This window comes from Danio aesculapii, chromosome 16, assembly GCF_903798145.1.
Source record: "Danio aesculapii chromosome 16, fDanAes4.1, whole genome shotgun sequence".
NCBI lineage: Eukaryota > Metazoa > Chordata > Actinopteri > Cypriniformes > Danionidae > Danio > Danio aesculapii.
The window spans coordinates 29,129,475-29,143,602 of record NC_079450.1 but is presented as its reverse complement, the minus strand read 5'-3'; the positions used below and the strand labels follow the sequence as shown (position 1 = coordinate 29,143,602).

General features: G+C 35.7%; 1 protein-coding gene across 1 annotated transcript in view; it reads left to right on the top strand.

Moving 5' to 3' along the window:
• Positions 1–14,128, top strand: part of galnt1 (UDP-N-acetyl-alpha-D-galactosamine:polypeptide N-acetylgalactosaminyltransferase 1) — a 216,068-nt gene that overhangs the window by 180,767 nt on the left and 21,173 nt on the right. Inside the window, exons 7-9 of the mRNA XM_056474779.1 lie at positions 1,720–1,890; positions 6,602–6,719; positions 9,256–9,436. Coding sequence (XP_056330754.1) covers positions 1,720–1,890; positions 6,602–6,719; positions 9,256–9,436 — 470 coding nt within the window. The remainder of the gene's footprint in view (positions 1–1,719; positions 1,891–6,601; positions 6,720–9,255; positions 9,437–14,128) is intronic.

The following is a 14,128-nucleotide window of genomic DNA, read 5'->3' as shown; positions in this document are numbered from 1 at the left end:
ATGTAAAAGTGCAAAACTTTTTCTGTGTATGTTGTGTTTGGGGGCAGGGTTGGGATATAGAATGTGCAGTTTGTAAACTTGGGAATCCACATAAAACTTCAAACACAGCTTGTGTTCTTAACAAGTGAAGTTTATTTATTAACTAATTTCGAGAGGATCACGTGCTTATGATTGACCACCGCATTAGCTCTCATATGATTTACCAATCAGATGAATTCAAACAAACATAAATAACCAGATTTCCTTACTTAAGTCATCTTTGCCTTGAAGAATCCCCCATCCACCCCTACTCCTCCCCCTCTTTCTTAGATTAATCCAGCACAGCGTGGCACGGCGGCTCAGTGGTTAGCAATGTCACCTCGCAGCAAGAAGGTCGCTGTTTCGAGTCCCAGCTTGGTCAGTTGACGTTTCTGTGTGGAGTTTACATGTTCTCCCCATGTTCGCTTGGGTTTCCTCCGGGTACTCCAGTTTCCTCTAACAGTCCAAAGAGATGCAGTATAAGTGAATTGAACAAACCAAATTGGCACAGTATATGAGGGTTTAAGTACTGGGCATTCACCGCATAACCATATGCTGGTGTAGTTGGCGGTTCATTCCACCATGGCAACCCTTAATTCAAGGGAGCTCACGAGACCTACCTGAGCTCAGACTCCCCTTTCTCATGATAAAATGGGAGGGAGCCCTGGGCTTAAGGATCTTCTGAGCTCAGGGCTCTCTCCCAGGACAGCATACCAAACACGCTTTATTATCAATCGTCAGCTTTATCAAGTGTGAACTCTTGAAATGTAATTTTCTTCAGTCACTATACTGTTGTTGTTGTTGTTTTTTTGTAAAAATTGTACTATTTATTTGTGATGTTGCAATCATTTTCATTGCTGGTGATTTGTTTTCCGGATTTAATGTCAGTGGTTGGGAAATGGCATTCCACTAGTTAACTGATATTTCACACATACATGTGGTCCACAAAAAAAAGAAAGTTACACCCAGCACATGCCTTTCATTTCACATCTGCAATTTGTGGTGGAACATAAAAAACAAACCATTCATTTTCACACACGCTTTCATTTCCACCCTTTTGGCAAGTTGGTTTGCAGAGAGCATAGCAATCAATAACTCTTAAAGATTTGTTTTTTCCCAGCGCTTTATTGCATTTTTTGTAGTTTGGTTCCACCTCAGGCTGCGTTTGTGCCTGAAATGGAGAACTTGTAGGGTATGGAATCGTGAACTCACTTTTATCTGATTTTGATTCTTTAAAAGATGCGCAGAGCATCCCTCGTCTCTTCTAAACATACGCACATGCACACACACACACACACAGGCATGCTGATTCTCTGTGTTGTCTGGCCTCGGGCGGCCTGTTGGGGCATCATTAGCCGACGATGCTTCAGTCTGCTGAATTTAGGAAAGGAAAGTGAGCTTGCAGTGCTTGTGTGTGTGTGTTTGTGTGTGTGTGCGAGATCTGTCCTCATCGTCTGGGCTAGCATCACAGTGGGCTGCTTGGTGCTGATTGATGACACAAGTTTAGCGAGACGTCCCCTCTGATTTGCGTCTGCATCTGTTTGAGTACAGAGAGGTGTGTCTGAGCGTTTGCCAGCTGAATTCAGAAACAAAAAAGGACATTCTGTGGCGGACAGAACTCATTAGTTGAGATGGTTGAGGTCGTTTTTGGGAAAGCAGAGAAAGAGCACCGCTAATAACGTTTGTTTGTGTGTTTGGCAGGAAAACCGTAGTGTGTCCCATCATTGACGTGATCAGCGATGACACGTTTGAGTACATGGCAGGCTCTGATATGACATATGGTGGGTTCAACTGGAAGCTGAACTTCCGCTGGTATCCTGTCCCACAGAGGGAGATGGACCGCAGGAAAGGAGACCGAACGCTGCCTGTCAGGTAATGTGCAAATCAGGATTATTGTGCAGTCAGATGAGAAAATCCAGACTACACAACTGCTATACACCCATATCTAAAGGTTTAACTACCATAGTAATCATCAGTGTTTTTGTTTTGTTTTTTAAACTTCCCAGGCTCTGCTGGTTGCAATTCCTGAATTTTCACATACAATCATAAGCCAATTGTAATGAGTTGGTTTGGTTCGAATTCGAATTTCCCCAACCATTGCAGAGCCCAGGGGACTAGAGTATGCGCTCCAGCTTGGCTGCCCCTGGTCCAAAAGTAAAATACAGTGGCCCCTCCTTTATCTCGGGAGTTACGTTCTAAAAATAACCTGCAATAAACGAAATCCGTAGTCACCTATATATTTTTTTACAATTATTAAAGATGTTTTAAGGCTTTAAATCCTCTGACTACGCACTTTATACACTTTTCTCAGACAGGCATTAGCATTTTCACAGCTTTCTCTCGTTTAAGACTCAAACTTTCATAGAAAAATAAGTCCACTATTATAGAATGAAACCAAAGATCCACAGCTGTTGTCAGAAACAAACATTCATCGCTGTCAGCAAAATGTTCATAGGGCTTTTTAGCTTTTGTGTGGATAATGTTGGCATCCAGCGTAATGTTCTTTTTCCTGCATTTACTGATTCACAAAGCGAAAGCTTTACGGGGGGTCACACAGAGGAGGCGCCGGGCACATGACAGTTGGAAGTAACACACACTGGATGCCCGCATTCGCATGGTATTTCAAATGAAATTATTCAGATGGCACAGCAGAAATAAGATTCGTGTCCTGAGTCATAGCTGGGCACCGCAGACAGCTGCCGACTTGCGGCGCCGGTGTGCATACCCTTATATAAACCTATGTTTACAATTCTAAAATGTTGAGCATCCGGTGTGTCACCCCCTTTACAATGGTCTTTAATTAGTTACTTTTTAAATGGCTACTACTTACTTGCTGCAAATTAAAAAAAATATATACATTTTTTCACATCAGCACTTTTTATATTGAGACTATTCATCTAAAAAAAATTAAGTTCTGTTTACCACATTGTTGTCAATTCAGACTACTTTTTTTTCCAACTTCTGGGTTATATACAATAGTCCTGTTCACACCAACGATCGTTTAAACTCTATGAGAATAAGGAATTTAACCCAACTAAAGCAGTATTTACACAGGTAAAGGATTGCAACAGTTTGAAACTGTGCTTAAACAAGCCGATTACATCAAGTCTGGATTACACAATCACTGGTAGCTGTAATTAGATTACTTCACAGTTTCAAATGCTCATAATCAGATTACTGTTACTTTAAATGGATTACATAATTACATATTATTTACACAATGGTAGTAAAGCATTCTTAATTAGTTCTGTTCCTTTTTTCTCTTTAACGATTTACATTCTATCCTACTGTTTCATATCATTTTGCTTTGACTGATCACTATATAGAATAGCCATGTAAATATGGTGTAATTGAAAAAGGGTAGAACACCTCTCATTCAACTATACTATGCTCTAGACCAGTATGTTTCCACGTGTTTAATTGTTAATGTAACTTTTCAGTCAGTCTCTTTTGACGTAAAATACTTATTGAAGATTCAATGAAATTTACCTTACCTACAGTATACACTAACAGTTTTTTAATTTATTTATTAAATGTTTAATATTTATTAAATTTATTTATTAAATGATTGTTAAATTGTTAAATATTTATTAAAATATTAAATAACTGCTTTTTTATTGTATTTAGTTTAGTATTAAATTATTACTTAAGATTATTAATAATAGTAACAATAATTATTATTATTAATATCAGAGTGATTTCTGAAGAATCATGTGACTCTGAAGACTGGAGTGATGAAGCTGAAAGTTCATCTTTAAAATCACTGGATTAAATTATTAAATTAAATTATAATCTTCTTTTGAACAGTTATACAGTTGTACTGTATATTTGATTAAATAAATACAGCCTTGGTGAGCAGGAAAAGCTTATTTTAAAACCTTTAAAACTCCAAACTTTTGACCGGTAGTGTAACTAAGTAAACCGATTACATTACTAACTTAAATTTTCAGCAGTTCGAAGCTAATATACCCGCCACTGTTCTTAGGATATGTTGCAATAATTCAGCTGAAACAACATATATCTATTCTATAAGGCTGTTATACTGTGTTTTTGATCAAATAAATGCCGCCTTGTTGAACATTAGAGACTTACCAACTTCAAATGTTTGAATTGTAGTTCAAATAATTACGATAATTGTAATCTTCCACTCCAGTGGGAGTTTGGACAGATTCAGTAATTACTTTTTTTATGAGAAATGTTTATGCTCAATATAATCAGCTATATGGTGTTCACAAGAGTAACATTCATTATTCATTCATTGAAAAATATTGATAATATTTCATAAGAAATGTTGTTTTGTTGACCAGACCAGAAAAAGACATATTGGACACACTTTAATTTACAGTGTAAGTACTAATGATTCTCATAATAACCAATTCACCGTTAACCGAAAGGATGCGTTTTTAAACCGATTAATGGTATAGTTTTTTTTATTTTTTTTTTTTTTATTGGCTGCATAAATTTGCTAACTCGTGAGACTGTAACCACACCTGCCTACAGACATTTTGGCAAAGAAGCAAAATGAAAGAAGAATATTGCTGGTCACAGTTTGACACACAAGTTGATGCCAAACCAGCGCTGATGCTAATTGCCTCTGTCCTGGATCTGGGTCATAAACACTTCTGTTTATTTGCATGATTTGAGTAAGAAGCTGCAAAACAAAACTTTCTGAAATGTGCGGTGCTTTGCAAACAAGCCGGCCACAAGTCGTAGCGTCGGGATTTTCTCTCCATCAGAGCGCTCTCCGGCACTGCTCATAAACACAAAAATAAGGCTATAGTTGTGGTGATTTAGTGTACAACCAACAAACCAACCTTTTTCCATTTGGACAATTACAGTTATTAATGGTTCTTATGAAATATCCATTTTTAAAATAGCTTAAAGAAATAATAGATTTTCTTGATTTTTGCATAATGATAATTCCGGACCAAACTGAAAATACGATAAAAAATACTGACAGAAGTTTATGATATAAGAATTAAATGCATATTTTCTGTGGAGTGATAAATATGAGGTAGCCTGATATTTTTATTTGACGGAAGAAAGAAAACATATAATGGGGAAAAAAATCCTACTGTATGCTGGTTCTTAAAAAGAATTCAGTCTGTGTTTTCGTTTTGTGATCTAAATTTGTCATTTAAGTGAAAAATATCTAGGGCAGGCCTATTTATTTTATTCTTTTTATTTAGTTTGTTCTTTTTTCTATGCTGTTGGAAACACTGCCATTGCGTGAAGATGTTCTGTTGTTAATATGTTCGCATGTTAAAATAAATGGGTAATTCAAAATGCATTAATTAATGTGTCAGAAACAAAATAGACACGTCAATTCTTATTTTTTAAAATAAATAATAATTTAATATTAATCTGACCAATGAATGGTTAACAAGCGGCGGTTGTCGGTTGCTAAAATTAACCGAAATGAGCATCCTTAGTATACATTACATGTACTTACTGTAATATTTAACAGTTATACATAATCCCATACAATAACCCAAAACCAAACCCTAATTCTAAAAATGACAACTATAGACAACAGTTTTGTTAGCATTCACATCAGCCCATGATAACGTTACATGTATAATAAGCCCATACTGCACAGTTTTCCAAAACATCATACAATGTGATGTGTATACTGTATTAATATTGCAGTTCAAACACTGCTTCTCTTTAGAGTCCAAATTCATCCTTATAGATATCTCTTTTTTTAAATGAGCAGTAGATGATAGGACTAAAAAATAATAATAATAGGCAAGAAAAGGAATAGATCTGAACTCATATTGCCCACACGAGCACCACGGCTGAGTGAATATGTGTGTTAACCACAGGGTGGATTGTAAAGACTTTTTAAATGCAAATTCAACATTTATTTCTTTTCTTTTCCGGAAAGGTATTTTACATGAAACTTACAACTGTGGAATATAAAAGTGTTTCTCCGGCCCTCAAGCTAAACACCGCAGTTAAAACACATGCAGACGAGGGGGAGCGTTAAATCCACACCAGCACTTTGCTCACCTCATAACTGCAGGAACAGAGCAGCTCTTAGCCTTCTGCTGTTAAATATCTTCAGAGCCCCCGTGTTTTTCAGAGCTGCGCGGTTGTTTTATCACAACGTTCTGTCGCCACTTCGCTTTCTGTTTTTGCATTTTTTTCCCCTCGCGACCCCTTATTTACTTCGTCTACTTTTTACATCAGCGCCTGGTTCTCTGCATGAAAACAACTTGAGAGCATAACAACAACAGGTTCTTACTTGAGGAAAACATGACTGTGAATGAGACGTGCTGCAGGGGATGGATGGAAGGAAAACAGGAAAGAACAGAGGGTGCCTGCTGAGGGAAATGGACGAACGAGACTGAAAGATATTTAAAGAAGGATATGTTGTTGCCAAAATAGGCACATGTAAACATGTCATTTCTATTGAAGATCTGGTTCGTCTGAGTGACACGCGATGTGCTTGTTTGTGACGGAGTGAACAGGAGAGGAAGAGCTGCTTTTATGAGATATGATCATTCCCCTTAAGGGCCTGTTTTTGCAGCTTAGAATTAAACTTGTGTGTTTTGCTTTGTGTTTTTTTTTTTTTTACTAGGACCCCGACTATGGCAGGTGGCCTCTTCTCCATAGACAGAGATTATTTCCAGGAGATCGGCACATATGATGCAGGCATGGACATCTGGGGAGGAGAAAACCTGGAGATCTCATTTAGGGTCAGTCTCACTGCTAATATCAGCCAACCAACATTGCAGATCCACTTCTGCATATATAGGCTCAGATTTACCAAATGGGGCAAATATGCATGAGGTTGCAATTCTAAAACAGCACTGATGGGTGTGGGAATTTCTGCAGATGATTTACAGACAATGCACAGAGACATAACATTGGATTTGCATATCAACCAATGTAAAAAGAACAGGGTAATTTGTGTAGAGGCAAATAAGCAGAGCCAGTGCTCTTAATGTGCAGTTGATTTACTATGACAAGGCACAGAGCAATATAGATTTCATTCTCTACTGGGGTAAAGGTCGGCTAGACAGTTATTTGTGTTAAGAAATTAATCAGTGTTTAAAATGTCAAAGTTTTTGTTATTTAATAAATGCGGCTATGGTACACATGTTGAACAAAAGTATAGTTTTATTTTATTTAGTCATATATATTTATTTATTTATTGGCCAAGAATAGGCATATTCCAAAATAGATAAGCCTAATACAAGTGACAAGACAATAGCTATGTTTCCATCCAAAGATGCAAATTAAATTTATGCACATAACTGGAATCTCGCATAAGAGATGTGCGAATAAAGCAACGTTTCCATCCAACAAGTCAAATAGAACAAAATCGTCACTTCCTGATTAACTGGGCCAAATATCCAAACTAAATTTGCTGCGGTAGAAGAAGTTGCGTGAATCTTTTCCTTATTTAATAAATTACTTACACCTCAGAAGACAAGGCCGACACGCAATGAACACGTGGTGGCGTTTGAAGACGTTGTTGACAGTACTGGAGGTGATTAATAATATAATAACACTAATACTGGCATTTTAGAATGACCAAAACAACATTTCAGATGTTTTACAATGTGCTCAGCCTGCTGGTTTGTCCATCCACGCACATTTTTATCATCACATGGTCTCTTACAACAAAACCTTTTTCGATGCGCATACTGGAATTTGTTCAGTAAAAGTGTTTCTATCATAGTTTATGCACATCTTCTCTTATTGAGTAAAAAGTTATGTGCATATGTTTTTTTATAGGCATTTTCTAAATTTATGCACATCTTGGCGATTCCATCAACCAATTTTTTTGCGCATATCTAAAATACGCATAAAAATAGGTGGCTGGAAACGTAGCTAATGACAAAAATCTTTTACATACAATGGTGAAAGGCTTCTGTGTTTGTTAGTAAATTGTCTTGCACGGTTCATTTAAATTAGGGGTGTACAAACTCGGTCCTGGAGGGCCAGTGTCCTGCTGAGTTTAGCTCCAACTTGCTTCAATACACCTGCCCGGAAGTTTCTAGTATATCTAGTAAGAGCTTGATTAGCTGGTTCAGGTGTGTTTGATTAGGGTTGGAGCTAAACTCTCCAGGACACCGGCCCTCCAGGACTGAGTGTGGACACCCCTGATTTAAACATTCCCTGCATACAAATGCATATTCAGTCATGTCGGGTGCAAAAATAGCTGTAATCCATGCATTTTCAGTGCTAAGTCTTCTCTGCATGTGACTAGTGTATACTGGCAATACTGTTTTAATGGCTAACAAACAATTGGTTAGTAATTCTGGCCCATATACAGTACAGTACTTGACAAAAGTCTTGTCGTCGATCCCAGTTGTAAGAGCAACAAATAATAACTTGACTTCTAGTTGCTCATTTGGAAAAGTGGCAGAAGGTCGATTTTTCTGATGAATCATCTGTTGAACTGCATCCCAATCATGCAATCACAAATACTGGAGAAGACCTATTGGAACCTGCATGGACCCAAAATTCTCACAGAGATCAGTCAAGTTTGGCGAAGTAAAAGTCATGGTTTGGGGTTACATTCAGTATGGGGGTGTGCGAGAGATCTACAGCCTGAGGTTTCAAGACATTTGTGCTGCCTATTACGTTACAAACCACAGGAGAGGGCAAATTCTTCAGCAAGATAGCGTTCCTTCTCATACTTCAGCTTCCACATCAAAGTTCCTGAAAGCAAAGAAGGTCAAGGTGCTCCAGGATTGGCCAGCGCAGTCACCAGAAATTAACATTATTGAGCATGTCTGGGGTAAGATAAAGGAGGCATTGAAGATGAATCCAAAAAATCCTGTTAAACTCTGGAAGTCCTGCAAGAACGCTTTCTTTGCCATTCCAGATGACTTTGTTAATAAGTTATTTGAGTCATTGCAGAGATGTATGGATGCAGTCCCCCATGCTCATTGGAGTCAAACACAATATACTTTTTTTTATCCACAGCACCATAACTTTATATTCTATACTGTACATTATTTCTGTTAAGTGAAAAGACTTTTGTCAAAGCAAAGTCAGACCTTACTCGCCTAATTAAATAATTAAAAATCAAGGCATGATCATATTTTATTTTTGTAAAACAAGCGTAATCTAGAGGCCTTCGCCTTTCATATAAGCCACTTCTAATATAAAATGATCTACTAGAAGTCAGACGACAAGACTTTTGTCAGGTAGTGAACTGATGTTACTACTGTAGATTAATTTTTGCTCTGAGAGCTAATCTTTATCTGTGTTTACCAGATTTGGCAGTGTGGCGGGACGCTTGAGATTGTCACATGTTCTCACGTCGGTCACGTGTTTCGTAAAGCGACGCCGTACACGTTCCCTGGTGGAACTGGGCAGATCATCAACAAGAACAACAGACGGCTGGCAGAGGTCTGGATGGACGAGTTCAAGAACTTCTTCTACATCATCTCACCTGGTCAGTAGCATTTACATGCATGGACACAAACATATGTTACACACTTTTAAAATGTAGTATAATGCAGAGCTGATTTTTTACAAAGCACATCTGTAAAGCTGCATTTGCAACAGAGTTACTAGAACTATGAAGGTACTGACTTTATGACATGTTTGCACTGCAGGAACTACAGTAAGTAGGATTTTAGTCCTAGTAATGGCATTTGCTGGGAGTAAATTAGCTCCTACTTAGAAACAGGGTCTAATCCAGCACAATATGAACTACAGTGACGTACGTGTATTTGCATGGCATACAAAACACAGACAGGCAGTATCTTAAAGTGTTATATAAGACAGAAAGCTAATGTTAGCATTGACTGTGTCTGTTGCATTGGGTTCTTTTCTCAGGCTCAATGATATATAGCACTACAAGTTGATTTAGTTCTCCTTTTTGCTGGTTCAAGCACATAAACATTTCTATTATCACAGAACATGCTTATGTGATCCTGGAGCACAAACCATCATATTGCACAACCAGTCTTATGCTGCATGGGTGTATTTTTGACTGTTTTATTGATTTTTCATCTATGCCAAGTATAATTAGCATATTAATTAAAGATCATGATTCATGACGATTTTATTTGTAAATGTCCTACTGTAATAATATCAAAACTCAATCTTTAATCAGTATTCTGCATTGCTAAGCACTTCATTTAGACAGCTTTAAAGAGGATTTTCTCAATGTTTAGAATATTTTAAACCTTCAGATTTCAGAAATTCAATAGTTGTATCTCAGCCAAATAGTATCCTATCCTAATCAACCACACATCAACTGAAAGCTTATGTATTCATTACGTATATCCAAAATTTGAAAACTTATGACTGGTTTTGTGGTCCATTGTCAAGTTCTTATAACTACCTTGTACAAAAGCCCTGTAATTTGACTTCTGCACCAGTTATGCTATACATTTTTGAAAGAAAACAAAGTACTTGTACAGTAAGTCGCACAGGTTTATAGATTTTAAAAGCTTCATTCAGAAATATTGTTAAATCACAGCACCTTTTAGATGATTTTTCAATCTGGAAAAGAATTGTAGGTACACAAATGAGTGTATATAGTGAGTGTATATACTCACAGTGTAATTTCTAATAACATGCAATGTTGTCATATCATAGAAAAAACAGAAACTTGCACTTTCAGAAATATACAGGTAAATATACTACTTTTCCCCCCCCAAAGTAACGTTTATAAAACAATTACCATCAATTTAAATTTGTTTGAACTTGATAAATGTTGTTTTTGTGAATGCCATCATTCAGAAATATTGTCAAATTTCCACTAAACATTAACCCAAAGTAAAGCTAAACATGAACAAGAATTGTAAATGTGTTATTTGAGTCCTCTCACTCAGTAAATAATTTAAGTTTAACAGCGTTCACAACTAATGTAGGAATGAAATAACGAAGCATAAATAGTAGTGATGATTATTATACACAACATTTATTAATTAAATCAAGCCTAAACAAGTGTCTCTCTCATTTTGTATCAATCTAAATGTGTGCCTTACAGGTTTTGCATGCTTGATGTTAATCGTGTTACATAAGTTGCTTTAGAATGTACAGTTGAAGTCAGAATTATTAGCCCTTTGAATTATTAGCCCCTCGTATATTTTTTCCCCAATTTCTGTTTAACGGAGAGAAGATTTTTTCAACACATTTCTAAACATCATAGTTTTAATAACTAGTTTCTAATAACTGATTTATTTATTTTTGCCATGATGATAATGCATAATATTTTGCTAGATATATTTTAATGTACTAGCATTTAGCTTAAAGTGCTTAAACTTGGAGGCTTAACTAGGTTAATTAGGTTAACTAGGCAAGTTGAGGTGATTTGTTCTGTAGATAATCCCAAAAAAATTAAACAATAATAATAATAATAATATTGACCTTAAAATACTTTTTAAAAATTAAAAACTGCTTTTATTCTAGCCGAAATAAAACAAATAAGACTTTCTCCAGAAGCAACAATATTATAGGAAATACTGTGAAAAATTCCTTGCTCTTTTAAACATCAATTGGGAAATATTTGGTGCATATAGCTAATATTATCCTTCATGACAACTGTGAGGGGGGTGAAATTTTGTATAACTCATCCATTTCATTTTTATTAAGTTTTATTAATTCTGCATAATTAAAGGCGTGGCCACTTGAGTGACAGCTAAGTCTTGCTGCTCGCTGTCTCGTCACCTCAGCTCATTCCGGCTGATTAGCTGCTGAGCTCAGCATATACATGTTTTGTTTTTTATGGCTTTACACAGTCAATTGCCTTTTTGGAGTTGTTTCCTGCAATTATCAGATACTATAGCATGCTGTGTGCACTTAATTGTGCTCACAAACCGTTCAAGTTGCCTCTATTTCCCATGTGAGTGAAATTATATACATATATATCATTTCTATAAATGTATTTGTTTATTTTAAGATAATTTATCATTTTAAGCATTTAAAGAATATGTGAGGGTCACTAAAATACAGCCTATTTTGCTTTTATTTTAATCCAACTAAGTTTTAGGAGGCTAATGTAAGTTCCTTAAACATTTACTGAAGTCAAGTAAAAAGATTTGAACATCTGTTTTTAATATCAGGCATGTCTCACAGTAGGCTGCATTTTAACAGTCGAAAACATCAACTGATTTGGATGTTAAAGGGATAGTTCACTTTTAACCTTCCCTTGATCTAAACTAATAAAAGTTTCTTCTGGTGAAGATATTTTGAAGAATGTAGCTTTTATGTTAAAAGAGAAGAAAGAAACCCATGTCCCTTCTGTCTCTGTATTTGTGTGTGTGTCTCTTTAATGTGCTGTGTGTGTGTTATCAGTGCTCCTGGGCACTCGAGCCGTATTGACTCAGAAGGAGAATGCTGGATAATAGATATTAATGTCACTGTCAATAGTGTCCAGTGCAGCTCAGAGCGATGTGTGTGACTGTGTGTGTTGTGTGTTATTCTTTCACTTCTCTACACAAAGGCTTCTGTAGACTCTTTCCTGATTGTTAGTGCTGCGAGGCAAGTGCTTGAACAAAAACCATAACCATAAACATTCAACTTTGTCTTTTAGCGATTGTGCTACAGACATGAATGAATCTGCTTGTGGAGAAGAAGTGTGCGGTTACGTTTCTAAGCTATCAGACAGTGTTTTATCTGGGGAGCAAAACAAAATGGTTTCACTGAAGGGGAGATTTAAACTGTCTCTGAATCTGTATCTGAAGTGTAAGGGGGTTTGTGTGTGTGTGTTTTGAAGAAGATTTTTAAACAGTCAGTATTTTGAGCATATATTTTTACTATATCATTTTACCTGTATTTTACTGTGTGTTTATATAGTTAGTCTGTGTTTTATAGTCAGTGTTTTTGTCTTTTGAAGACATTGTTCAGCTTAGTCAATATTTTACACTTCAAATGTTTCTGTTTTTTGTCTTTTATTTTAAAATGTGTGTTACAGTGTATTTTTACTATTTAATTGAAAAGGAAATTCAAAGTCAAACCAAATTTTCAAATGATATTTTCTATGGTAAGACACAGGAATTATGTTATTTAGCAAGGCTGTTTGATATTGGAAAAAAATACATTGTAATATTTGTTTTTCTGCGATACATATTGCGATATCCAGTATAATTACCAGATGTAGAATAAACTGCTCAATATGTTAAGAATTCATAATTTTAGATTGATTGGGATGATTTAATAGGGAAATCAACTGCATAAAATATAATAAACCAATCACAAGCACTGACAAATACCAAACAGCATAGATCTCAAACTCGATTCCTGGAGGGCCGCAGCACTGCACAGTGTTGCTCCAACGCTAATCAAACACAGCTGATCCGACTAATCAAGTTGTTCAAGACTACTAGATACTATTAAGCAGGTGTGAGTTGGAGCTAAACAGGAATTGAGTTTGAGACCATTGCCATACAGCAAAGATACAAGTTAAACAGTATTTTGTGGATTTCTGGAAGTCTAGCAGTATTCAGGTGCAAATATTATAATCAAATGTAAAATGACCAGGTATAGTCTTCATCATATTTATACATAAATATTATTACAATTTCCTAAAGTTAGAAACATGATAATTTTGTGTACCTGAATGCTTGACATGTGACTATTCCGGATACGCACATCACGATATCGATGCTGAAACAATATATTGTGGAGCCCAATTATTTAGTTATTGTTTTGGTATAATTATTGTTTAGATTTATGTGTCTTTATATTATATAGTGTATAGTTATTTGTATGTAGGTTTAATTAAATATATTTTTGTTTCATTTTCATTTAACTAATTTTAGGTGATTGAAGTTGCCAGCTCATCTTATATTTCTATTTTATTTGAATTCAGCTCTATTTATAATAATAATAATAATAATAATAATGTAATTAATAACAAATTACAATTTTTATTGTTTTAGTTTTATGATCAATACTACTTTTTGAAAAGCCTCAGTTCAGTTAGTTGCCCAAACAAGAAGTCAAATTTTCAGTTAAGTAATAATTTATGTTTTTGTCTATTTAAAATTCAACTTTTTTGATCACCAGCCACTGTGGCTAGATTTCCAACGTTACTAGCCACTTGCAATTTTCACTAGCCACAAGTTTGTTGTTGGTAAAACATATTTTATATGCATAAATTTGACTTTGACATGCTAAAATTACTTGATCG